General features: G+C 32.8%; 3 protein-coding genes across 8 annotated transcripts; 1 reads left to right on the top strand and 2 right to left on the bottom strand.

Annotated features, from left to right (window-relative positions):
* Window positions 1-601: 601 nt before the first annotated feature.
* On the top strand, window positions 602-8,429 carry LOC108993148 (probable inactive poly [ADP-ribose] polymerase SRO3). Of its 6 annotated transcripts, none has more exons than XR_001996466.2 (6): window positions 602-1,665; window positions 1,755-1,996; window positions 2,220-2,332; window positions 2,424-2,527; window positions 5,982-6,050; window positions 6,409-8,429. XR_001996466.2 is itself a non-coding variant. In XM_018967930.2 (5 exons), exons 1-4 carry the CDS (start codon window positions 668-670, stop codon window positions 2,523-2,525), a joined length of 1,455 nt encoding a protein of 484 aa, XP_018823475.1. In that variant the 5' UTR covers window positions 602-667; the 3' UTR covers window positions 2,526-2,527; window positions 6,409-8,429. The 6 variants fall into 6 exon arrangements, 4 of the variants coding, with proteins under 4 accessions (XP_018823475.1, XP_018823478.1, XP_018823477.1 ...); XR_001996467.2 differs by lacking the exon at window positions 5,982-6,050 and having other exon boundaries at window positions 6,409-6,537; window positions 8,233-8,429; XM_018967930.2 differs by lacking the exon at window positions 5,982-6,050.
* Window positions 8,430-10,786: 2,357 nt separating this feature from the next.
* On the bottom strand, window positions 10,787-12,696 carry LOC108993149 (ABC transporter I family member 17-like). Its single transcript, XM_018967935.2, has 4 exons — window positions 12,531-12,696; window positions 12,110-12,433; window positions 11,430-11,617; window positions 10,787-11,211 (listed from the first exon to the last, which is right to left on the bottom strand). The coding sequence occupies exons 1-4, from the start codon at window positions 12,631-12,633 to the stop codon at window positions 10,957-10,959; spliced, it is 870 nt and encodes a 289-aa protein (XP_018823480.1). The 5' UTR covers window positions 12,634-12,696; the 3' UTR covers window positions 10,787-10,956.
* Window positions 12,697-17,876: 5,180 nt separating this feature from the next.
* Window positions 17,877-21,436, bottom strand: LOC108993092 (sodium transporter HKT1). Its single transcript, XM_018967855.2, has 3 exons — window positions 20,174-21,436; window positions 18,542-18,781; window positions 17,877-18,084 (listed from the first exon to the last, which is right to left on the bottom strand). The coding sequence occupies exons 1-3, from the start codon at window positions 21,340-21,342 to the stop codon at window positions 17,886-17,888; spliced, it is 1,608 nt and encodes a 535-aa protein (XP_018823400.1). The 5' UTR covers window positions 21,343-21,436; the 3' UTR covers window positions 17,877-17,885.
* Window positions 21,437-23,118: the final 1,682 nt, after the last annotated feature.

A 23,118-nucleotide genomic window follows, 5' to 3' on the forward strand; every position in this document is an offset into this window, starting at 1 on the left:
AATAAGATAATGTTGTAGTTTCTCGTTTCTTTTTTTTTTTTGAATTTTTTCTTTTTTTGCAATAAATCAGATTGCATAAGCATATGTTTAAATTAAAAAAATGATATTTAACTTCCGATTTGATAATTATATTCAACAGTCAATATCAAAAATAATTTTTTTTCAAGAATTTGAATTTTCTTCTATAAAAAACTCAAATCTTTTTAAATTTTATAAAAATTTAAAAAATATTGATGATCGTTGCTAATATAACTGTTATATGAGATGTTTTAAAAAAATATTAAGAATATAATATAAATAATTAAATTTATTTTTTTTATTTTAAGTTTTTAAGTTTTTAAGATAAATTGTATTCTTACATTGTAAAAGAACTTGAACAATTGATATAAAATGTAAAAATATAATACGAATAATTATATCATATTCTTTACAAAATATCTAATTCTTTCAAATAAAATCTAAATTATGTGTTTTTATCCTAAAATGATTAAAATAAAATTTTGCGGGAAGGAGGGAGATTTTAGTAATTTAGAGTCAAAGTAGATCTTTCCGAAGAACGCCTATAAATAGGGATAGGAAGCGTTCACAGCTTTTCGATTCTAGCAGGTTTTGTTTCTCAAATCTCTTGTTCGTGGAGTGTTTTGAGCGACGAAGGCTGTAGAATCCCATGGCTTCGCGAACGACGTGCCCCACAGCCGAAGAGAGGAAGATGGCGGAAACTATTAAGGTTAGGGTTCCGCTGCATCTTTCTTCGTCGTCGCCTTTGGTAACCAATCGCTGTGAGCATCAATCGGATTGTTGTTCGGCCCGGATTGGGACACAAAATGAATCCAACTTCGGGCGGAGCGGCGCACCGGTCCGGTTCATGTTCTACCGGGTTGATTCGTGGATCGATTTCCCGAGCGAGGTTCTCGAGAATATTCGACCGTCGTTCTTGGAGGGTAGGCCAATGGTCGAATCATCGATTGGAGGGGCCAAGTATATCTTTGATTTTCTTCGCATGTTGCAGATAGATTTGGGGTCAGGTAGTCGGTGGTCTATTGCTTGGATTGACGAAAATGGTAAGTTCTTTTTCCCCAAAGTGTTCGTCAGCGAAGATCTGGATAGCACTAATGAGAACGGCCCGGTGGAGAATTTCGGAGTTCAGAAAATTGAGATCGAGATTCGAATTTGCGGGGAAAGGGGCAAGAGAAAGGGGGTGGAACATGAATTGGGTCCGAATGAGGACGAGACTGAGGTAAGTTCATCGAAAAAGCGAGACGGGGATTCCTCAAAACGGCCGCGTTTAACGACCGCCGATTCAGAAACATCTAGCTGGCCGAATGCGAAGCTTTTGAGCCCAGGAGAACAAGCTTACTCGGTGATTAGCAATTTGTTCATGGCTGGGATCAGGAAGATCGATCACGGCGCTACCATTACCGCAGTTCACCAGTGTACGCGCACTGGGCCGTTGGAGAGAGCTCGTCTCGAAGTTTTTCAGAGGCAGAATGAGACCACCAAAGCTGCTCGTGGTGCGTCAAATACCGTGTATGCGTGGTATGGAGCTTCAGCCAAAGTCGTAGCGCAACTTTTAGCACATGGGTTTTCGGTGCCAAGCAAGGTTTCAGGGTCGGGAACTTATGGAATTGGTATATACTTCTCTCCTGTGGGCTTCCCCCATTTAAGGTAACTTTTGTTTCTGTTCTGAATTGAAGTTCATTTTTTGGTAAGTTAGCGAGAACTTGTTGACGGTGGTTGGGTTGCCTGTGTTTCAGTGCACTGGAATCGGAGTCTGATGATGATGGGCAAAAGCATGTGGTATTGTGCCGGGTTATATTGGGAAGTGTCGAAAGGGTCGAGGCGGGGTCTCAGCAATGCCATCCTTCTAGTTTGGATTTTGATACAGGTGCAGATAATCCGAAGAATCCTAAACGCTATGTCGTATGGAGCACCAACATGAACAGGCACATCCTACCTGTGTGTGTTGTGAGCTACAAATCTTCTGATCACGTTTCAGGTATCAATGCTTCAATCTTGTTCTTTTTTTTTTTTTTAACGAAAAATTCTAAACATAAGTTCCGTACACTCACTTAAAAATATATATATTTTTTTATTCGATTAAAATATGAATTATAAGGATAAAAAAATAAAATCATATACTTAAATGAGCGTGCATGACGTGGGGCTTCTGTAATTTTACTTCCATGTTCTAAAAGTTTTACTTTTGCTATTATTTTCAGGCCAGTTGAGAGGATCGGCGAAGTATCCATTTTCCAAATTATTTTCGAGGATTAATAAGTTCCTCCCTCCCTCAGAAGTTCACGCAGCCACGACTTTGTATGACACATATAGGGTAAGTAGCGGCTTTCTCATTTTGCAACGAGCATATAGAGTCTGGAAATAGAAGTGGTGGATTTTTCATACGTGCTTATGGGTTGTAACAGGCTCGGAAGATGGCCAGAGATGTTTTTGTGAACCGTTTGCGATCTATTGTGGGGGATGACATGCTGCTATCGATAATGCGGGAGATTCATGCCTCAGAATGAAGGTTCTTCCAAGATTTTCTCTTTTGGAAGATATAAAAATTTGTTTACCGATAAAAAAAGAAAAAAAAAACGTTCTTCATGGTTTATGAAATGCTATAACTACATGTAATGGTACAATACAACTAGGATTAGCAAGGGAAGACCCAACCATGTGAAAGAACAAAAACTAGTTTGCAGGTTTTTGTTTCTGTTATTTTTCTTTTCTTTTTTTTGAAAAAAAAAAGCTCCATATACATGTAGCAACTATACATCAAGTTCCTCAAAGAAATTAAGTTTCGTTTTATACCTATGTTCTTTGAGCCTTTTTGCATCCCTTGAATTTGGATGTGTTTTTATACTTTATTTTTTTGTGTTCTTATATATTTTGATGGGTTTATGAAAGGGAATCCACTTACTGATAGCTAATACATAAGTCCGATTATTTTTTTTAATTTGCCCGGTGACTACAAATATGACTGTTGTTCAAGTTCTTGCAAATGCATGGGTGTTTTCTTTATATATGTCATGCATGACATTCATCCTTAGCAAATGGTTTTTTAATTTTTTTATTAACTTGTTTGAGTTTGTAACTTTTTTTTTGGATGCTTTTTGTTGGACACCATTTGGTTTAATGAACTTTCATGCTACTGTTTGATCAAGAAATTTTATGTTAATGTTAGATTTTTTTTATAAGCAAAAGTAAAACTTTATTAATAGAAAAAGGCATAGCCCAAATACATGGGAAGGCAAAATAAGCCTAATTACCACTAAGCACTAATGATGGATACGAGCAAATTATGAAAGTTGTACCCATTACATATAATGGCCGAAGTCCAGGATAATAGTGTTAAAAAAAAATCTCTTCAGCTCATCCAGGTAATGCTCCCATTCTTCGAACGCCCCTTATTTCTCTCCACCCACAATCACCACGTAATACAATTAGGGATAATTTTTCACAGTGGTAATGTGAACATTACCAAAACCTGTCCAACACTTAAAAAATATCCACAACTCTTCCAAGCAGAACCCTTGCCGCACCAATCCGGTTAAGGATCTCATTCCACAAAAACCTAGCAACCTCACAATGTAACAGTAGATGATCCACAAACACCAGATCATGGTTGGTTTTTTTTTTTATTTGTCGGAGTAAAAAAACAAAGAAATATTTAAAAAAAAAAACCTTCGTAGTTCAACTAAAATATAGAAGGATATTTTGGGGGAAAACCAAATGGTTCCTCCACAATTATTAGGAATAAACCAAATGTGGGAATGTCAATTGCAGGGAATCCTATCATATTTTCAATTATTTGCAAATGTGAATTTAGTCACATTCTTAGGAATCTAGATTTCCAAGCATTAGGGTTGTACAACAATCGAGAAAACCGGCCGGCTTAGACTCAGACCAGCCGTTGGAGCACAGAACCGGCCAAAATCGGCAGGGAACCGGTCGACGTGTGGCAGGAATATATGAAAATCGATGTCGGCCAGTTTGGCGCTGGTTTGAACCAGAAAAACTACTAAACTGGCCGATCGTTTATATATATATATTTTGAAATATATGTAAATGAAACGGCGTTGTTTTATTTAAATGAGTGAAACAGTCTCGTTTTAGGGCCTGGAAGTTAAAAAAAAAAAAACATAATAGAACGGCGCCGTTCCAAAATAGATTAATAACCTCCCTTTCTTCTTCTTCTTATTCTTCCCCGTGTCTTCTTTCTCAATTCACATTGTTTCCTCATCTTTTTCAATTCACATTGTTTCCTCATCTGGAATTTTCTTCTAAACTCTCATGTCAGATGACGCGGCATCCCTTCTCTGTCACAGAGATGCCAATGACAGACCGAAGAATTGAATCACACCGTGTCGAGACCGAGAATATTGGTTTTCTCTCCCCAATCAACCAGTTTCGGCCAGTTCTGAGCTCTCATGGTAGACGTCGGTGCAACGTCGGTTTGGCACCGAAACTGTGCTGATCCCATCAGTTTTCAGCCCTACCAAGCATCACATTCATAGGGATGTAGATGTTGAAGGAATTGATAGATCTTGCGAACTTAATGCCACATATGGATATGAGAGGTTGAAATATCTACCTCTCTGCAAGGGCTTGTGTGGGTTGGTGCGTCGAGTGCAAGCATTTGTAGGATGAGGACGTTGAAGGATTAGTGAAAGCACTAGGTGGACTTGAGCACAAATGCTGTCTAGAGCCTAGGTGCAAGGTGCACATTTAAAGATGTCTAATAACAAAAAGTCAATAAAAAACAATTGAAAAAACTGGCTTAAAACAAGATGATGATACATTTAGCCTATTAATTCAGTTTGTTAGGGTATTATGCAACATGAAAATCAAGTACAACTAATTACATAAAATTAAAATACAACATTTAATAAAATTTTCTTGTGATGGTAATATATTTATCCTATTAACTCGGTCTATTAAGGTATAAAGCAACATGAAAATTAAGTACAACTAAGTTTTCATACTTGAGCTACAATCCATGGTTGAATCAAAATATTACAAAAAGGCCATGGCCAAAGAAGCGTAAGTATTACAGGTATCGACTTCTATGCTAACATAAGCAATCAAATATCAATTCATCTAGAAAGCTAACTTGGACCATCATATTGAGTTCAAAGCATAAACATTGCATATAGTAACATTTCTTTGATAAGCCATTACATATGACATGTGCCATATACATAAATGATCTTCATTATAACCGAAATACTTACGAATATTTGTTTATATTTTTTCTTGGTGTCAAACTAATATTTTATAATGTTTTTTTTTTTTTTATAAGTAACTAATATTTTATAATGTTTTTGATAAAATTTACAAAAGTGCGCTTCTTTGCGCAGTAAGCCCACACAATAAGTGCCAAAAGTGCACTTTTGTAAAGATGCTTTGCTTTTGGCCAGGAAGTGATTCAACCTTGGCGATCTGTGCTTAAGTGTGCTTTAACCATCACTACATTTGTCACCATGCAAGTAGCCTCCTACAAGTTTGGAAAAGTATTGTATTTACAATATATTGTAAAGTTGATGCAAATTCTGGTGCATTAATTGCATTACATGTATTTTCTTTAATGTTTCTCGACTAATGTTGATTATAAGTTCATAACACGCAAGGAAAGGACTATGTTTTTTATTTATTATGTTTGTGGACTCTAGTTCTCAATATAACTGACATCTACTTTCAATTACTATATGAGCACGGGCATGTGTATATATGATAATTATTACATGTCTATATGACAATATTGTAGGTTAATTCTTTTCTTAACTAAGGCCATTATTAGGGTCTTACTACTACTGTCATTCCATTCCTTTTTTGTTCATATTTATGCTTCACAAAATGTGTAAATCATGGAAAAGTTAATGCACATGAATGATGCTCGAGAGAAAGCCATAGGTAATGAAAATCTTGTGAGTCTTGTTTTGTTGCGTGTCCCTTTGATAATTTTTCTTAAATATTTTAAGATGAAGGTGTTTGGGTGGCTTCAACTGTCAAACTTGTAGATAGCAAACTGCTGTCGGATTATATCTGAGGTAAAGATGGGAAAATGTAATGCTGTTGGTTATGTAAATCTGCATTGGTGGTTGCTGCTAGAGTTTGTGGCATTTTGATAGGGTTTGGGGGTGGTTAGTGCAATCTAAAGAACAACAAACTGTAGCCTCTAGGGAATTATTTGAGCAATTAATACTTATCAAAAAAAATTATTTGAGCAATTAATGGAATGGAATGTTGTCATGTACAGAAGAATGTTGACCATTCAAACTGAAATGATGGAAAGGAATGGGCTTATTTACTGTTTAAAATTGACAATGTTATTTGTCTGCATTGAGAAACAATGACCATGGCACATGCATCAGTTCTTTAGAACTTATGGGCGTTTTTTCAAAGCAGTATGCTGTTATTGAAGCTGCTTAAGGCATTTCCAATACTCCATTTGGCACCACGGGGAACGTTGGCAAAAGGCTTACAAGCATCTGACATGTGGGTTTGAAATACGGAGATACTCACGGAACATCTAAGGTACTCTTTCCTCCTGTCCTATTAAAAGGTTCTTGCTTGCTTCATCTGGATATTGTTTGATTCTTGGTGATTATTCTTGTTTGATGATTGAACTATCTTCTCCTTAGCATAGGCTATTGCTATTGAAACATTTGGTCTCATCTTACGGTAACAGAATTACTGATACTCTACCCAGTGGTCCTATATGGAAGACGTTCACAACAATGGCATGCTATATTATGCTTGAGGACAAACTTTCGCATTTGCTTTGTATTGCCTCATGACTCTAGAATTCTGGATACTAGACGTAGAAACTAGTTTTTCTCTTACCACATCGTTGGCCATCGCAAATATGAACATTATTGGAATGAGTGCTAATTCTATATAAATTCATTCGCTGTAAAATCATATCTCCAGTTGGATACTTGTTTTTCTTCCTTTCAAAATGAGGGTATTTTATCCTTCCCTACTGAGTAGACTGAATTTTGAAAGTAGAAATGGTTCAAATTCTGTAGGTTCTTAGTGGCTGGCTATCCAGTTGCTGAAATAGTTAGGATATGGTTTCTTAAGAGGATACACACCGATTAATTTGGAGCTAGGACGCTGCTTACATTAATGAATTTCAGGGTAAAGAAAATGGATTCCAACCTTTTTATCTCATTTGGTGCATTGAGAACTATGGTTGTCGTCGGAGTCTTTATTTGATGGAAGTCAACGTGTGACAGCCAGCCCCTCCTACGCAGAGAAAGGGTCAATTCTTAACCATATGAAATATGCTGTCCCTCCGTGCCTGACTACACTAAAAAAGGAGCTTATTATTTGGTAGCCCTTTTCTTTTAGGTACCTTTTACAAATTTTGTGGGCAGGGCAAATGCTTTGAAACTGAACAAAGATTAAGAGACACCTAGATGGATTAATATGCCTTTATCTCCCAAGGAATCATCTTTGGAGTTTGAAGCAATTTGAGGTGCAAGATAGAGAAAATACAGATTCTGTAGTGCTTATTAAGTTTTATTGGGAGTATTTTCTAGTGTTTGGGATGCAAGGTACCAGCAAATAAATGGATATTATATGCTCAGAAGTATTTCTAGCTGATGATATTTTTTTCCAAGTCCATGTTTAGTATGACGTGAGTTTTTTGTGTTATCTATTAAATTGACATGTATAGAAAAAAGCGAAAGTGATAGTCAATAGGATATATTAAAATAGGTTAGCACCTTCGATGGTAGGGTATACCAAATTTACAGTAACAAGAGCTTATGCAGGCTCATCAAAAGGGGAGAGAGAGAGAGAGAGAGAGAGTATGTAGAACGCCCAGTGCCCACACAAGAGCTTATTGAATGACTCGGTTAGCACCCTCGATGGTAGGGTATACCAAATTTACAGTAACAAGAGCTTATGCAGGCTCATCAAAAGGGGAGAGAGAGAGTATGTAGAACGCCCAGTGCCCACACAAGAGCTTATTGAATGACTCGTAAGCTTCTTGGGGGCACTGATGTACACTGACATTTTTCCCTTTGGTTATCTCTTGTTGCATGGATCCTCGAGAAAAGAGCTTTGAGAAGAGTTATCCGTGTCACCAGAATTTTGAAATCACCCCGATGATGGCAACCTAACGGTCCTAACCTACTATAACTTATTTCATACAGTGCATGATTTTGATTTAGATGTTTCTCCAATGGAAATTCCATGGGAGTTTTTTTCTGTTCGGTGCAGTGCTGCGAAACGGATGCTCAAATTCCTCCCCAAAATGTCAAGGTTCTGTTGCTGACCTTGTATGTAGTCATATATTTGGAAATTATCAGTGTATATTTTTTTTAAGTTAATACAGCATGTTCTTTCTGGTCTAATCTGTTAAGGTAAGAGCCCCCCAAAAATCATTTTGTTATTGTAGAAGGTTCTTTCTGGTCTAATTGGTTTGAATTCTTTCTTGTTGGAGTAATGCTTTTTCCAGGAAAATTTTGGAGGCTGGTGGTATTCTACAAATTCAAGAGCTTAGTTCATGCTTTGATTTGGTTGGTGCAACATCTTTACTAACATAATTTTAACTATTCTACTTAGTTGTGCTACAGTGAAACGGGGAGGGAGGGAGGGAACATTGCCAGTATCTTTAAGGATATGAAGGATCCAAACATTCAAGATGGAGAAGAATCTTTTAAATTGTTCACGTTAACAATGTCCATCAATTAATTATATGATTGGAGTCTTGAATTTCTACGAACTTCTCTCAATAAGATGAGAAAAACAAAATCACTGGCAGGTGGGTGTGGTATACACGTGTCCAAATTCCAGAGAGAGTCGATTCCTAATCTCTTAGCACATAACATTATTAACATTTCATAGAATCATACCGGTATGTAATTTATCATGTCTGTAAAGAAAGTTGCACGCCTCCATTTTTTGAAATATATTTTATGAATCCCAATTACAAATAACCACTATCAAAATGCAATGATTTTACATTTTTCCAAGGATTTTCAATGAGCCTAGGGCCTAAAATGGAAAGTTCTTGCATGAACAAGAATATTCCATATAAAAGGGCATCGTGAATAGTCTAATATCAAATGTAGAGCAATACAATTCATATATTAATATTCGCGAACAAATTATTATAAAACTTGATTCAACTTGTAATCACTTTTATATTGCAATGCATACATATCCCTTATATCTTAAAAGTTGCTATAACCATTTCTTATATCTTAAAAGTCGCTATAACCAAAATGAATAGGAATGAACAGTATCTTTGTTTGATACTTTTTTCTTTCACTTTATCGTAAATCATCAGAATCGTCATTGACAATCATAAAATCACTGTAATTGTACATAATCACAAAATTAACGTAAATCATCACAAAATTATCTCACAACAGAGCAAGGGAGAGGTAGAGGCTCCGTTGGGCATGGCGGAGTAAGGGAGGTGTCATGGAGGGCTAGTGGTGGCGTCGTGGGCTGTTGGTGGCAGATCTAGGCCATGCAACGGCAAGAACTCGAGAGATAGAGAAATGCTTCGTGAGAGAGGGAGGCAGATCGAGGAGCTGCACTGTGTGGAATAGGTGGTTGTTGAAGCTCGTGGGAGAAGCTGCTCACAACGTGGGGAAGGTTACCGATGATTGGACTTGGTGGTGACACGATAATGGAGGCTGGCAGCGCTGGGAGGAGTCAAGGAGAAGAGAGATCGAGAGGGAGAGGGGCATGTGGCTGGAGGAAGGGAGGAGAGAGAGGGAAGAGGGAAAAGTTAGGGGAAAAGTTATGGTTTGGGCTTATAAATCTCAATCCTTCATCTTGAGTCTCCAAATTTGATCCAACGGTGGAAGTTAAAACACAGAAAATAAACTCACTTAAAATAGATAATTAAAATATAAATATTATATCATACATTTAAAATCAACTTTAATTTATAAAATACTAATATTTTATCATTAAATAAATTATGAAGTTTTACTAAATATTTTTAAGAAAGTAAAACCATATAAATAATTAGAGTTTTTAACATAATTTAAATCTCATAATATTCTTAATTAACTAAAATCATTTAGATAAAATAATTTTTTACAATTATAATATTTTTGGGGCTTCCAAAATATAAGAGACTTATTTTAATGATAAAAGAAAGTGAGAGCAAGAACAGGGAGGATGGATTTGCTTCATATGAGCTCACTACATCTTCTGCATAGTTATAGATAACATGACATGCATGCATTGATCTTTACCATCAAATATGGTTAATTTGTAGAGCTGAAACTTCCATGCAAAGCTTTTATCACGTGATCGTAATTGGTCTTTCACATACAAATGATCAATCCAAAGGAAATGTAGAGAAATTCATAGAAATTATGCTGTTAGAACAAACTCTTCTTATTAAAGTAGAGAAAGATAGAAAGTCATATATTCTTACTTATATTAGGTTTTATGCTCCTATGCATTAGACTATTTACTAATCAATCTTATGTACTCTTTCAATCTGGATGATTGTGAACTAACAACTAATTCAATTATTCAAAACTTTGTGCTGCATGTAAGGATCAATCACACTTTATTTGCTGTTTAGACATATTGTTTTCAAAAAATTAGTTTTTTCTTCCACTTAGGCAAATGTGACAAACGTGCTTTGCACGTTAAACCACTGCTAGTATATATATATAAATCTTATAATTGTAGGTATTATGATTTTAGTTATAAATACAAATCAATTTTCCCAAATTCTTTGAAGTTTTTGAGGGATGAGAAACCAGGTGAAGGCAAGTAGAAGCCAAAGCTGAGAACTTGGTTTATGGAATTCTGAACCCCAATTCTGACACTGTCATTAGTTAAACAATAAAATTAAGCAAAGCTGAAGTCTTTATACATGGTAATTCCATCAAGACAACTCCATAACCACGAGGCTTGGACAAAGAAAAGTATCCAACAGTTCAAACAAAAAAAAAAAAAAAACGGACTTTATGAACTGAGCTGAAGAAACCTTTGTGCCATAGGATGCTTGGCTTCTGAGAGTTGATCAGGTTTTAACACCTCAACAATCTCACCATTCACAAGGAGACACACAATATCAGCAATCCTCTGAATCTGTTTGATGCAGTGAGACACCATTATAACTGTCATTCCCTGTTTCTTCTTTAGATTCACCAGGACATCCTCTATGTTTTCTGTCGATATTGGATCTAACGCACTTGTTGGCTCGTCCAGCAGCAAAACCTTTGAGAAATAGAGAAGAGCAAACCATCAGATTCTATAGCATGACATGTTCCAAATATCATGCTTATAATTGAGACGTCGCTTGACATAAAATGTTAGATTTACTTTACAATAAAAAGAACTTTATAATCTAACATCTTACGTCAAGTTGTGTCAATTTTTTAAGTTCTTTGTAGTAAAATTTCTGCATAGACTAAAGCATTTCTGGTTATAATTACCTCTGGTTTATTAGCTAGGGTTCTAGCAAGAGCAACTCTTTGAGCTTGACCCACAGAGAGTTCTCCACCAGGCTTGCTCAGAAAAGAGGGATCAAGGTCTGCAAGCCTCAGCAACTTGAAAACCTCGTCATCACTCAGCCTTTTTCCTATCAACTGTGGTCCATATCGAATGTTGTCCGCTACTGTGCCTGACAAAGTTGATATCCATGATACACACACAGCATTAGTATTGGTTTTTCTACACGTGTAAATTCACATCTTTTAGACATTAATTCTGCATATCATGAAAAATTCTCGTATTAAATTATATATTTTTGAGATAAAATAATAATAAAATATTATTATTATTAATTTTTTCAAAAATTATTATTTTTTATACATTTTGTAAGTAACACCTATTACATTTGTAAAATAACATTTGTATAGTGAATAATTAAATAATATTTGTAGAGTGAATAGTAAAATAATATTTGTAGTATAAGAGAGAAAAAATAGTAAAATAATATTTGTGAGTGGACAATACATCTTCAAATTTGTAAAAAAACTATTCATAATTATGCAAATATGAAATCCATAATCCAAAGTATTTAAGATCATATTACGTAAATACGTAGATACATATGCAGATCGATGATCTTATGTCTTCGGAAACGGTACCACATGACTTATCCACAGATTACCTTCGAAGAGAGCAGGAAGCTGGAAGAGCATGCCGACCTTACGGCGAAGAGCAAGCACATCTAGTTCGCGGATATCACGACCGTCCAAAAAAACAGTACCCAGAGGTGGCTCCCACAGCCGGTTCAGGGCTCTCAACAACGTCGATTTCCCACTCCCGCTTGGCCCTATGATCCCCAGGATCACTCCCTCCGGAATATCCACGTTTATCCCGTTCAGTATAGGAACCCCCGCCGGTTCTGATTGCTTGGTCAGATTACGTATCCGAAACTTCTTCCGATCTTCATCTCCGTCGAACACCACCAGAAGTTGCTCGCCAGCCTCCTCTGCAACCACCAAAAAAAAAAAAAGAGAGATAGAGAAACAAGAATGAAAAATCAAGAAAGGAAGAAGAAGAAGAGGAAGAAGGTGATTAGCAGGTACCCTGTAAAGGCATTGAAATTTGAAAGAGATAAGGAAGAGAGATAAAAGAGGACAGAAGGATACTCGTCACTCTCTGCATGTAGTTGTATATATTAATGGACATGGGGGCTGTGAAGGAAGAAACAACCTTCCCCGGTTAGAGAGCTATAGTTAGTAAAGTACAATTCTACTTGCCGAAGGGGAATGCTTTCAACAATGAATACAACGTTTCCCACTAGTGGTCGGGTTTGAATTTTCCATCCTTATTGTTTTCTTGCGGAAAATCACACTCCTTTCTATACAAGTGGATGACTATAAGGCTACGAGATGAGATGAGATGAAATAATTTTAGATAAAAATTAAATAAAATATTATTTTTTTAATATTATTATTTTGAGATTTGAAAAAATTAAATTATTTATTATATTTTATGTGTAAATTTTAAAAAAATTATAATAATGTGATGAAATGAGATTATATTAGATGAAGCCGTTTATATATTCAAACGGGGCATGCCAGTTTGTATTCCAAATCCATTTCAACTTATTTTATCTAATTATTATAACTTTTCCAAATTCCAATACAAAATATAATAAATAATTCAACTTTTTCAAATTTTAAAATAATAATAATATTAAAAAATAATATTCTAATAATATTTTATTTAACTTTTAACTTTTGTCTCAATTCAATTCAACTCAGTTCAACATCCAAATATAGCATAAATCAATTCATAACAAATAAAAACAACATTGGAGTGTTAGGTCGATGTCGCTATCAACTAATTAAATTGGTGAAACTATTTTACAACTTTACATAAACATTGTCCTCCACGTGATATTAAATAATTGAAAAATTATGTCCTATGTTTTACTTGTATTCCAATTATTTGATATTGTATAAGTGATTACGAGATGATGCTGATTCGAAGGATTTTAAGTAATACTTTAGTAAGCAAAGCCTTTTCCTCCATAACATAGGCTCTAGTAGGGGTGGGCAGTAGGCCCCGCTCCCGTCCACATTGCCCCCGCATGGCGGCGCGGACAATCCCGCTTTGCCCATGCCCTGCCCTCGCCCTCCCCTAGCATCTAGAGCCCCTGTTAGGGGTGGGGGGTGGAAAGGGCCCAACCCTGTCTCACATTTCCCCCACCCTACCCCTACCCCTACCCTGGTTACATGTTTATATATATATTATATATAAATATAAATATATATATTTTACAAATTGTATATATATGAATATATATATTATAATTTCTTAGACTAGTTTACAAACTATGTACTAGCAAATTTAAAAATTATATAGTTTAAAAATTAATACACTACAACTTACACAAAATATGCATTAGCAAATTTAGTTATAGTCATATTTACAAAATTTAAATTTATAATTTGGGTCTAAAATGTATTTTTAATTATTTTTGGACCTGAGAATAATTTTTAAATCTAGTAAAATGTACTCTATTTTTTAAATAGACATGAGGAAAGGCGGATTTCATCCCGCCCACTGGGGCGGGGATGGAGGTGAAAACCCCACCCCCCGTCCCATGTGGGGGTGGTGGGTGTGGGGAAGGGGTGGCCCCTTCCCGTACAGAGAGGGTAGCACCCCTAGGCTTTAGATATGTGAGTGTTGTGTTTGGATAGTGAGGTATTCTCAAGTATTCTCTGAATAACAGTAAAAAATTAATGATAGAATATTGAATAGTAGTGAAAAATAGATAAAAAGTAATAATAAAATAATCGATAGTAGTAAAAAGTAAGTGAAATGTAGTAATAAAATAATAAATAGTTGTAAGGTATTCTGAAAATATCCCTCGATACCCCAACTCGGTTTGGATTGAGAGGAGTTATCAACCCATCTCATCTCATCATTATAACTTTTATGAATTTCCATACAAAATGTAATAAATAATTCAATTTTTTCAAATTTTAAAACAATAATAATTTTAAAAAATAATATTCTAACAATATTTTATTTAACTTTCAGCTTTCATCTTAACTTAATGTGCACGAGTTTTATTTTTTAAAAGAAAAGTAGAGTCTATTATTAAAAACTAATTTTTTATATAAGTTCTAAATTTATCTATATTTTTTGAAAAAAATACGTGAAATTTATACATTCAAAAGACTATAAATGCTATTTTTCTTGATTAAATATATTTTCCTTTTAATACCCCCACCAAGCACCTCCCTTCTTATATATAAATCTTGTCTCTTGGTAGAAGAATGCTATCAACAAGTTGAAAGCGCATCTTCTCGATTCTTATGGAGGATCACAAGAAAAGCCAGTCATAGGCCTGTCAAAATGTAGTAATAGATAAGATATTATATATATTTGTTAATTAGTTTCAATATTTTATGTATAAATCGTTGTCTTTGAAAGAGACTTGGATGACTTTTTAATCCCTCCCTAGTACCTAAGAAACTTATGGCCAAAACATTAGGTGAGCAATATTAGAAAAGGGGTTGGACTTCTTTTCCAAGCTAGTTCTGTTCGGATATTGAGTTTAATTGAGATAAATTAAAATTTGAATAATATTAGATATAAGTTTTAAATAGATAAATTTTATATAAATCTTTTGTAAAATAATAGGTCTCACTAATAAATAATAGTTTTTTTTACACTTTTTTAAATTGGGATCTATTTTTTTACAAGGTTATGGAGCTTGTCTATTTGAAACTTGTTCAAATCATTTCTCTTAAATTTTTTTATGAATAATAGTAAATTGAAATGGATAAATGAGTTTTATCATTTATGGAGCTTATTTAATATGAATTTAGATGTGTTTGGATGTTTAGATGAATTTGGATAGTGAGAATACTTGAAAAGTATTGAGAATGTTTGTGAATAGTAATGAAAAAATAATAATAGAATATTGAATAATAGTAAAAAGTAATGAATAGTAGTAAAAAGTAAGTGAAAAGTAATAATAAAATAAGAAATAGTAGTGATGTATTCTGAATATATTTATGTAAAGTTGAAAATGTTTGTGGATCTCGCCTGTAAATATGTTGACTTGAAAAAAATTGTGAGTCTCACGTATAAAGAGATTTTAAGTTGAGATTAGTTTAATGATTTGAGAGTTAAATATTTGAATGTTAAACTCAATTTAAAATTATCTCAATTCAACTCAAGTTCCAAACGGAACCTTAGTGATCATTAGCTAAATTAGCACCATATGGACTCAGTTTCATAGTCATACATATGCATCAATCTTTAGTCTTGCAGTAGTAGTCATTATTCATTCATAATTTCCTAGAAAAACCTGACTAAGGCAATATTTGAAAATTTATGTTTGGATGTTGAACTGAGTTGAGTTGAGATGATAAAATATTATTAGAATATTATTTTTTAATATTATTATTATCTTAGGATTTGAAAAAGTTGAATTGTTTATTATATTTTGTGTTGAAATTTAAAAAAATTATAATGATGAGTTGAGATGAGTTTAATAACCAAATGAAGCCGGACATCTTATTTTCAAGCGTTACAAACATAAATATTTTTCAATTTTAAATATTCAACTTTTCATCTAACCATTGCATAATCATTATAACTTTTCTAAATTTACAAACAAAATATAAAAAAATAATTCAACTTTTTCAAATTTTAAAACAAAAATTATATTAAAAAATTATATTATAACAATATCTTAACTTTATAATATTTTTATTAACTTTTTTCTCTCTCATTTTTTAATACCCAATAAAACATTTAACTCAAACCATTTAATATTATTCAAAAATTATTTCACTGTAATTCATAAATTTATCATCTCATCTCATTTTCAAAACCAGGCCTAAATCATCTGTAATTCACCTCTAGTCATCAAAGGTAGTTGTTATGATAACCCTTTTATGTTGTACGTACGGGTTGTTAACAAGAAGCAAAGCCTTCCATGATTAGGAGCGCCGGTCTATGTCACTTTCCTTACCCCAAAAGTTTAAATTAACGAAAAGAAGTAAATTTAATTATTTATATTTTATCTTAACAAAAAGTAAATCTGCAATGAAAACACGGCACTGATCCTGTATTCGTTCTTCATAATTTCATTGAATATTCAAGAGACATTCTTTCTTAATAAACAGACTTGATCCCATGCATCACTTCGTGTTTATTGTTTGATCGCTATTGAATTCATTGGTGTAGATCACGTACGTGTTAATTATTTTCCATGCTTAAATTTCAATTTTGGAATTTCAAGATAAAAAAAAAAAACCAGGATCTCCTCATGCATTCACGATTAATAATGCATATGAAGTCGTCTTATCATTTTTTTTTAGAGTGAAATGCCATCCGAGATATTCACCGAAACCGATCTAAATGCTATAAGTACTGTTTTAATATAGAAAAATGTTAGATACATTTATAGAATGTAAAAGCATCGCATACTTCTATTAAAAAAAACAGATAAATATGAAACTCACATAAAAAAAAATTATTATTATTTACTGGTGGACTCCACTATTTTTTAAATAGAGTGTGTGATGCTTGCACATGATGTACTCTATGACTGTATCTAGCATTACAACTCTATATAACATTAATACTCATTAATCCATGTGTTCATGCATTCACCACTACTTCTTTCTTTGAGTAGAACCTAAAGGAAGGTATATCGGAACTTGCCATTGATCAAACTTATATTATGTGCTCTAGATGTAAATATTTTGGATAATCTAAATCCAATATCCAACGCAAGTTGACTAATTAATAAGGAACTATTTCTTAACAAATTGGGTACGTATTGGATTCCAAGTAAAAGTAAAGGAAATTGAATTTCGTACGAAGCTTCTCTCATATTAATGCCAGGATACAGGATATAGCTTTGACTCCATTAATCCAGCTTTAACATGAAATAATGTCAGGCCGAAGTATATACTTTAATTTATAACTGATTTGGGTTGGTATATTGACAAAAGATAAATGATATTTGTAATTTTAAAATATATAAATTTCGTATATTTCTTTTTAAAAAGGAAGATAAATATGAAAATTATAAGAAAAAATAAATTTTTTAATAATGAATTCTAATTTTTTTTAAAAAGAGTATACGAAATTTAAACATTCTAAAACGGTATATAACACAGAAACAGATTAACCACTAAATTAATTAATTAGGCTCTGGCAGGATTGGTCAAAACATGAAGAAAGTTTAATTTGCTGCATCATAAATAGCTATATAAAATTTTCTTTCCAAGCTAGAGAAGCATATATATACTTTGAAAGCTTAACTGCTTTATATTGTCAAAGTCAACTAATTAGTAACTTTCTGCATGAAGATGTACATATACATACATACAGATATATATATATATATACATACTTACATATATATATATATATATATAAATTAGGGTATAAGACCTAATTCATTAGGAAAGTTTCCAGGCTTTACCACCTTTCATGGTGAATTTTTTAAGCTTTCCAAAGAACATAACAATGATGAGAATGATTTTTCCCTTGGTACTCCATCTTCCGACAAATCCGTACCATGTGTCTGTGCAGGAGCTATCTGGTTTCACTTGCCGTTTGCAGCTATAGCCAGTTGAGTACCCAACGTTACCGTATGCACTATACATACCATCACACAATCTTAATTAGTTACTATTATTCGAACATTCAACTGGGTCATACATGAATATAATTAGTAATGTAATACATCATTCATGTAATTTAAATTATAAGCTGATCATTTAAATTTTAAAATTTATCTTTTAAATTAAATTATGATTACGTGTAAGCTGCATTTTACTATATATATATATATATATGTATATGTGCTCTATACATTGATTTGAGAATATAATTTTTTATCTAGATCATGTAAAACATCATGTAATGAGCGTCTAGAGCAATGTTATCATTAATTTATCTTAAATTTTGTCATCTTCAGTCATACGACTTGTTTATGTGACACATTTTAAATGATTTTATATGCCTATAACTTAAAATATGATTACATGCCAACCGGTATGATTGGATTTGGAGATAACGAAATCTAAAATGAAGAGAGGTCGTGAAAGCTAACCTTATCACTTCTAGGATGATGTTCAGGACACTGAAGTTAAGAGGATCTTCCTTCATTTTTTGTCTCTCAGTTACACATATGAGAATGATGAATAGGACTAAATAGGAGAGTTGTGAGAGCATCAGACACTCCATGAAAGTAGTCTGCTTCCTTCGATTTGGGCTTCCTTTCCCATTTTCTGAAGCCACCTGATCATCTTGATACTTTGTTGGAAGGAACGTAGTATATGGTGGGAGATACCTAAAAGAACAGAAAAAAAAAAAGAAAAAAAGAAAAAAGAAAGTAAAAGAACGTATTAAATTAAGTCTTGTTTGGATCATAATATATTTAACTAATTGTTTTTTTAATAAATATTATTGATAATGATAATATTTGGAGTTATTTATGTCGACTAATCTCTTGTGTAAATGTTATTTTACATGCAAGCATAGGACAAGACAGATCCAGGAGGATGATTACAAAGAGATCATGGAGCAAAGAATTATTCCTTTGAAATTATTGGAGACCCAATTCTGGCATGATTACCAATTGTGGGTCCAACGCACAAATGCAAACTTACTTTAATGCTAAAATGAATAATTCATCCATTTAAGTTGGAGAAAGTGTTACAACTATATATATATATATATATATATATATATATATATATATATAAATTTCATAAAAATAAATTTATAAATTGACATATTTTCATATAATATGATAAATTTATAGTCATAACAAAATTTTATAAAATTAAATTCATAAATTAACGTATTTTTATATGATACGTTAGATCTATTTTTTAATAAAAATAATTTTACGATTTAATGTACCACGTCAAGCTATATTAGTTTGTTAATATATTCTGATAAAATCTTTTTATAGCTAAAATATCTTTTTTTAAGTTGAATATGTTTCATCAAATTAGGGTTTGATTTTATTTCATAATTTTGCATATAATAATTTACTGTCGTCGTCTAATGAAAAATAATTTTAATAAACCTTAGTATACTTTTTTAATATATAAATATATATATATATATATATATATTAAGCTATTTGACTTAGTCAAAGTTAACTCATTTATTTTAATTGATAAAATGAAATAGATTAGATGAATTGAGATTAAAATTAAAAATTAAATAAAATATATATTTTTTAATATTATTTTTATTTTAAATTTAGAAAAATTTAAATTATTTATTGTATTTTATATAAAAATTTAAAATTTATAATAATAAAATAAAATAAAATGAGTTCGCGAGAATTATGAAAACAAAATATGCTACATCAGTTGAAACTTCATCTTTAATTTTTTTAATTTTTCCCACTAGTGTTGCTTTTTAAATGTTTTTCGAGGCAAATAAGAATTAATGCTCAAAGATCCTGGATATTGACCTACCATATGAACGAACTTAAAACTATAAAATTCTATTCTCATCTTATCATTATAATTTTTTTAAATTTTTACATAAAATATTATAAATAATTTAATTTTTTTAAATCTTAATTCAATTTTTTTAAATCTTAAAATAATAATAATATTAAAAAATAATATTTTAAATTTTCATCTAAAATAAAAAATTCTCATTTCATCTTCCAAAATTTTGATTATTGGCTTCCAGAAAGAATGTAATCAAGAAGACTCACATCATGACGATGAACAGCAGCAGAATTGCTGGTGAGATGCTGGAGAGATCGAAGACACTTTCACCCGCATGCCGCGCATTCACAGCTTGATTCAAGGAGCCCACGAGTTTCTGATAGGAATTCAGGTCATCCATGGCGTCCGAGTTCCACTCCATACAGCAAAATAGTACGATCGCTATCGATATGAAGCCAAAAACAGTCAAAAACAGAAGAGCTGCGTGAGGAAGAGAGAGTAGATGACTGTATCCCATGTCTCTGTAATTCCTCAGTATGAAACTGAATTCTGCTCTTTTACTGGTTTTCTTCAAAACCCAGATTACAAATAGCAGGCATGGCGGATACAAAGTGTTTCCCATAAGAATTTGTGAAATGAGAAGCAGCAGGAGACCTGAATTCTTCTTGAAAACCATGAGGTTCTCGTTTGTTGGGATGAAACCGCAGTTTGTGAAAGAAGAAACCACCGAGAACACAGAAAACGTCGTAAAATCTAGGCCCTTGTTTTTTAGAACCGTTCTTGCAGTTGGATCGAGGCTTATGTACAAGAAAACTGAACTAGAACCAACTAGAATAACTACCAATAAATAACCTAACACCACATAACCCAAAGCCATAACAGAGTTATACTCGAGACTAAGACTGTCCAAGCACATGATTCCTTGTTCAACATCGTTTTGATTAGGTTTCTCGGATTCTGGTCGAGGAATAGCCTTCAAATCGAGTTCCTTTTTTCTGTTTAAATTATTATGGATTTGAGAAATAGGGTTGACGTTAATAGCTGTACTAGTGGCTCTGTTCTGATCAACTTGAGTACTTTGATGGTTTTTGGGAAACTTAGACCTCGCAAATTGAAGTCCAAGCATAGAAATGAAAACCTCCCCACCAACAAACATTAAGATTGTCATAATGATGAGTTGGGTGTTGGAGAATACCTCCATTTCCACGGTTGACATGCTTGAAGTTGTTGTGGCAGAGACGGACGTGAAGAACACATCAACAAACTTGGGTCTAAACGAGGTTGTTCTTGGCTTTGAGACTGTTAAAGCCAAACAACCGAGCAGAGAGACGATTAAGAAGTAACTGAGCTGGATCCATAGAGGATGGAAATGGAGGTCGAGAAAACAAGCAACTTTGTTGCATGAATCCCTACAAAAACATGCAAACTTCTTCATCTCGTTTGGGTAAAGAATAGTCTGTCCATGTTTAGAGTAGTGCGGGTTTATAATGCAGCAACTGATGGCAAGGACGTTCTAATTTAGGTTTGTGAATGCGAATTTCCCTGTTCATAGCACTATCTATCTGCTGTAAGGGACATCACCTTGTAAAGGAGATTGATCTATTGCATGAGAAGAATAAAATAATTTGCAATTGATCTCGTCACAAAATACTCATGTTTGTCATAAAGTTTTATTCCCAATTTGTTTTTCACGTGGTGAGATGTACTATTGGCTAATTTGGCTGGTTTGGTGGGCTTGCACGTTTGGGTGCAAAACTCCATAGTAATCTTAAAAAATGTACACCATATTTATTTTACTAGAAATTTTATTTACGATCTTCAAGTAAGAATTGTATATATAAGCCCTTTATCAAATAAAAAAAAATCATCATTTTAAGAGAAATATTTTTATAATTTTAAAAAATTTTAAAGATAAAATTTTTTAGGCTTGTATTGTTGTTTCTAAATGGGGACTGTATATAGCATTGCTCTTTATTTATATTTCTAAAGTCTCATTTATTTTTGTTGAGATGAAATGATTCAAGATTAAAATTAAAAGTTGAATAAAATATTATTAGAATATTTTTTTTAATATTATATTTTTTTAGAATTTAAAAATTTAGAATTGTTTATTTTATTTGTATAAGAATTTTAAAATGTTATAATAATAAGATCAGTTGAGAGGAGTTGTGAAAATAAACGAGATCAAAAATTCCGAATTTGAAATCTTCAACAATGCAGTACTATCTATATTAATCACACGCTAATTTGCTAGCCCTTTTGAGAAGTTTTCTTGCAACTGTGCAAGCTGGCTGCTTTGAATATATGCTCTGCGAATATTCATATACCATAGCGATTCAAACACAGTTGCAGCATTGCCAAGTTATAATGCAGCTATATATAAATATATATAGTTAAAAACAAGGAATTGGAGAAATAATTTAGGGAGAAACATGGCGTTAAAATCAATTGTGGGACCATATATATTAATTAATTCGTGCCAATCATCAAGAGTATTAATGTCTTCTATGTATATAAAAAGAAAATTGTTTTAACTACAAAAGAATTTATATATTAAAGTAAATTCATAAACTGATGTGATTTGATGCTATACGTTAAATTATAAAATTTTTTATTAAACAGATGTAATGTATCACATGGAGATAAATCAATTTATGATTTTATTTTTATAAAATCTATTTGTGACTATAAAAGTACCTTTATATATATATATAAGGTAATCACATGACCAACATGACTAATTAAGTTTCGTTTGGTTATACAGATAATTTGTTAATAGTAATAAAATAGTTTAAGTTAAGATTTTTATAGTATTTTAGAAAATGAGATAAACAAAATTTTATAAAATTAAAAGAAAATTAGAATATTATTTTTTTTCGAATTATTTTTTTATATCTTATCCACTTCAAGAGCTATCCAAAGTCCTAGCTAGTCATGTACTGAAATTGAATGTTAGTGACATTTGCCACAGGCCCACATGCTAAGGTAAATTCACAACCTGGTGCTGTACGTACGTGCGCCATTAGCGTCCCCCACTTGGAGTAGAGGACCCAGCTGCAGGGCGATAGAGCAAGCCACTACGTCTACCGACTATTCATTTTTTTATTTTTGGTTAGTGGAAGATCACTTGAAACGGTATCAATTAGAATATAGACATAAGGTAGACTAGTGTTTGAGATCAGAGTCACTATCATCAATATTATTGTACTGG

Source organism: Juglans regia, chromosome 15, assembly GCF_001411555.2.
Source record: "Juglans regia cultivar Chandler chromosome 15, Walnut 2.0, whole genome shotgun sequence".
Taxonomy (NCBI): domain Eukaryota; kingdom Viridiplantae; phylum Streptophyta; class Magnoliopsida; order Fagales; family Juglandaceae; genus Juglans; species Juglans regia.

Coding starts and splice junctions, on each gene's coding strand:
- LOC108993148 (XM_018967930.2), top strand. CDS start 668: ATGGCTTCGCGAACGACGTGCCCCACAGCCGAAGAGAGGAAGATGGCG. Junction 1,666..1,754: donor GTGGGCTTCCCCCATTTAAG/GTAACTTTTGTT, acceptor CCTGTGTTTCAG/TGCACTGGAATCGGAGTCTG. Junction 1,997..2,219: donor ATCTTCTGATCACGTTTCAG/GTATCAATGCTT, acceptor TATTATTTTCAG/GCCAGTTGAGAGGATCGGCG.
- LOC108993149 (XM_018967935.2), bottom strand. CDS start 12,633: ATGTCCATTAATATATACAACTACATGCAGAGAGTGACGAGTATCCTT. Junction 11,618..12,109: donor GCTTCCTGCTCTCTTCGAAG/GTAATCTGTGGA, acceptor CAACTTTGTCAG/GCACAGTAGCGGACAACATT. Junction 11,212..11,429: donor CCCTAGCTAATAAACCAGAG/GTAATTATAACC, acceptor TATTTCTCAAAG/GTTTTGCTGCTGGACGAGCC.
- LOC108993092 (XM_018967855.2), bottom strand. CDS start 21,342: ATGAAGAAGTTTGCATGTTTTTGTAGGGATTCATGCAACAAAGTTGCT. Junction 18,782..20,173: donor CTGCTGTTCATCGTCATGAT/GTGAGTCTTCTT, acceptor CTGTTCTTTTAG/GTATCTCCCACCATATACTA. Junction 18,085..18,541: donor ATCATCCTAGAAGTGATAAG/GTTAGCTTTCAC, acceptor TGGTATGTATAG/TGCATACGGTAACGTTGGGT.